Source organism: Numida meleagris, chromosome 19 (genome assembly GCF_002078875.1).
Source record: "Numida meleagris isolate 19003 breed g44 Domestic line chromosome 19, NumMel1.0, whole genome shotgun sequence".
Taxonomy (NCBI): Eukaryota; Metazoa; Chordata; class Aves; order Galliformes; family Numididae; genus Numida; species Numida meleagris.
This window is the reverse complement of record NC_034427.1, coordinates 4,437,387-4,440,526: the sequence shown is the minus strand read 5'-3', so window position 1 is coordinate 4,440,526 and position 3,140 is coordinate 4,437,387. Positions and strand designations below refer to the sequence as shown.

Sequence of the window (3,140 nt, the reverse complement as noted above, 5' to 3'; positions counted from 1 at the left end):
CTCGGCGGGCACGGCCGTATAAGAAGCCAAGGGGGGCTGCGCTGCGAATCACAGCTGCACGACGAGCGCTGGAGGCGGCAGCTACATCGGAGACCTGGGTTTTCTCGTCCCCCTCTCCTCCTTTTTTTTTTTTTTTTTTTTTTTTTTCCTCCCTTCCTCCTTCCCCTCCTTCCTCCCCCTCTTCCCTCCACTTCCCTTTGCGCGGCGAGAGCCAGCGAAAACTCCCGTGCAAAGCCCGGCCGCCGCCGCACAGCCGGTGCGCTCCCGGAGCGGAAAGTTGCGGCACGCTCCGGCGCTCCGCTACCGCGGGGAGAAGGCTCAGGACTTACAAAACCCACCCGGAGGCGCGGGCTTAGACGTTCTGCACCGTTCTTCTCGCTTCCCGCACGGCCCCGAAGGCAGCATCTTTGTTTTGTTTTGCTTTTGCCCTCCTGCCGCTGCTCCTTTCTCCTCTCCGTGGGCGTCTGAGTGCCCGGAGCTGCCCGCGGTGCGCTGCCGGCGCTGATACCCAAAGCCGAGAGGCGTCGGGCGGCCCGGGGAGCCGGCTCGTCCCTGGCTTTGTCGCTGCGGTCCGAAGAAGCCCCAGAAGCCGGGAGAAGGAGGAGGCGGCGGTGGTGGAGGGGGGAGCAGAGGAAAGGAAGCGAGAGGCAAAGCGGAGGCAAAGTTTCTTTGGAATAGGGAGCGCGGCCAGCCCTCTGCCAGGCTGCGCGCTGGGGCCAGGTCTCCAGCCCCCTCCGCCCGGAGAGGAGCCCACAAGACAGCGATGGCCGGAGAGCTGAGCATCGGAGCCGAGCTGCCCACCAGCCCCCTGGCCATGGAGTACGTCAACGACTTCGACCTGATGAAGTTTGACGTGAAGAAAGAGCCCCTGGGCAGGAACGACCGCTCGGGCAGGCACTGCACCCGCCTGCAGCCTGCGGGCTCCGTGTCCTCCACCCCCATCAGCACCCCCTGCAGCTCCGTGCCCTCCTCGCCCAGCTTCAGCCCCACCGAGCAGAAGACCCACTTGGAGGACCTGTACTGGATGGCCAGCAGTTACCAGCAGATGAACCCCGAGGCGCTGAACCTCACCCCGGAGGATGCCGTCGAAGCCCTCATCGGGTCCCACCAAGTGTCCCAGCAGCTGCAAGGCTTCGAGAGCTTCCGGGCCCATCACCACCACCATCACCATCACCACCAGCACCACCACCAGTACCCCGCCGTCACCCACGAAGACCTGGCAGGCAGTGGGCACCCTCACCACCACCACCACCACCACCATCAGGCCTCTCCCACCCCTTCCACCTCGTCCAGCTCCTCGCAGCAGCTCCAGACCTCGCACCAGCAGCATCCCCCCTCCAGCAGCGTGGAGGACCGGTTCTCGGATGACCAGCTGGTCTCCATGTCCGTGAGGGAGCTCAACAGGCACCTCCGAGGCTTCACCAAAGACGAGGTGATCCGCCTCAAGCAGAAGAGGAGGACCTTGAAGAACAGGGGCTACGCTCAGTCCTGCAGGTATAAACGTGTCCAGCAGAAACACCACCTGGAGAACGAAAAGACCCAGCTCATTCAGCAGGTGGAACAGCTCAAGCAAGAAGTGACCCGGCTGGCCAGAGAGCGAGACGCCTACAAGCTCAAGTGTGAGAAACTTGCCAGCAATGGCTTCAGAGAGGCCGGCTCCACCAGTGACAACCCGTCTTCCCCCGAGTTCTTCATGTGAGTGCTTAATAAAAATAATTAAAAAAAAAAAAACCAACAAAAAAAAAAAAAAAAAAAAAACCCCACCCGACCCCTGACCCCCATCCCCTTTCCCCCCCCCCCGCTCCCATCCTCCTCTGACATCTTCATCCATCTGTCTGCTTGACTAGCGAGAAAGAAGGAGAGAAACGTAGAGACTTGATTTTTTTTGCAGCATCCAGACTTCTAGATTAGCTGTGGGAAAAGTAGGCTGGGGGTGGGGATGGGAGAGGTAAAGTGCAACTTTTCGACTTTGGTTTGCGAGTTAGAGACAGGGACAGAGGCACAGGAGAAAAGGACAAGGGAAGCGTTTCATAGATCGCTTGCTTGCAGAACGAGATGGACTTTAAGAGAATAATAACAAAAAAAAAGGACAATGAACAAGCCATCTATAACATACTGCCTGCTTGGGAAGAGAGAGGACACATACAGCACCATCTCATGCACAATTTACCCGCTTGGAAAAAAAGAGAATAATTAAAAAGGACAATATATGCAAACTCTTCATATATTGCCTGCTTTGAGAAAAAAGTTACAGGACTCAGATGGGACATTCAATCTAAGAAAGGAAAGAAAGAAAGGAGAAAAAGAAAAACTCATCAGTTTTATTGCCTGCTTGATTATATAGAAAAATACGAAAATCTGCATTAAAAATATTAATCCTGCATGCTGGACATGTATGGTAATAATTTCTATTTTGTACCATTTTCTTGTTTAACTTTAGCATGTTGATCATCGATCCTAGGTTTCTGTTGTTTTGTTCCATCGCTAAGGAAAGCATCACGAGTTATCTGAAGTTTTTACTGCTTGTGCAGTTTTGTTCGTTGGTTTTTTGCTCTCTTATTTTCTTTTATGGTTGTTGGCTTGTAAATATCTGCTACTTCAAACCGCACAGGAGAAGAAAACAAAACAGAAAGCAAAGTAACATTTCAGCAGGCTGGGTCTACGGTTTGGTTGGTATTACGGAGATACTTAAGGAAAGGAAAAAAAAAAAGTTATGGGCATTTTGCATTCAGAAAAAGAGAGGGGAAAAAAAAAAAGCAACTTTGTATATCTGGTGCACTTTTAAGTTGTGTGTTTTTATTTTTATTTTTTTTTTTAGTTTTCATTTTGGTTGTTGTTTGTTGGGGCAGAAGAAAGGAAAAAAAAAAAAAAAAAAAAAAACAAAAAAAAAAAACCAAACCCTTGGAGGGCATTGAAAAACCCAGGCTTCATGGGGGGGGGGAGGGGGGGGGGCGGCTCTGCGCGGTCACTGCGCGCCCCGAGGCGGCCGCTCCGCTCCGCACCGCGCACCGCGCACTCGGGGCGGCCCGGCCCGCGGTTCTCTTGCAGGAGGAGCCGCGTTGCTCTCCGCGCTGCGGGCGCTCCCTGGCGCTGGCAAGCTGGGTTTCCCAAGGCTTGGAGCGGTGCAGCTTCCTCCGAGG

General features: G+C 54.0%; 1 protein-coding gene across 1 annotated transcript; it reads left to right on the top strand.

Moving 5' to 3' along the window:
• MAFB (MAF bZIP transcription factor B) lies at positions 54–2,756 on the top strand. Its single transcript, XM_021416892.1, has one exon. The coding sequence runs from the start codon at positions 764–766 to the stop codon at positions 1,697–1,699; it is 936 nt and encodes a 311-aa protein (XP_021272567.1). The 5' UTR covers positions 54–763; the 3' UTR covers positions 1,700–2,756.

What these genes read in the sequence shown, in the direction of transcription:
- MAFB (XM_021416892.1), top strand. Translation starts at nt 764, where the DNA reads ATGGCCGGAGAGCTGAGCATCGGAGCCGAGCTGCCCACCAGCCCCCTG.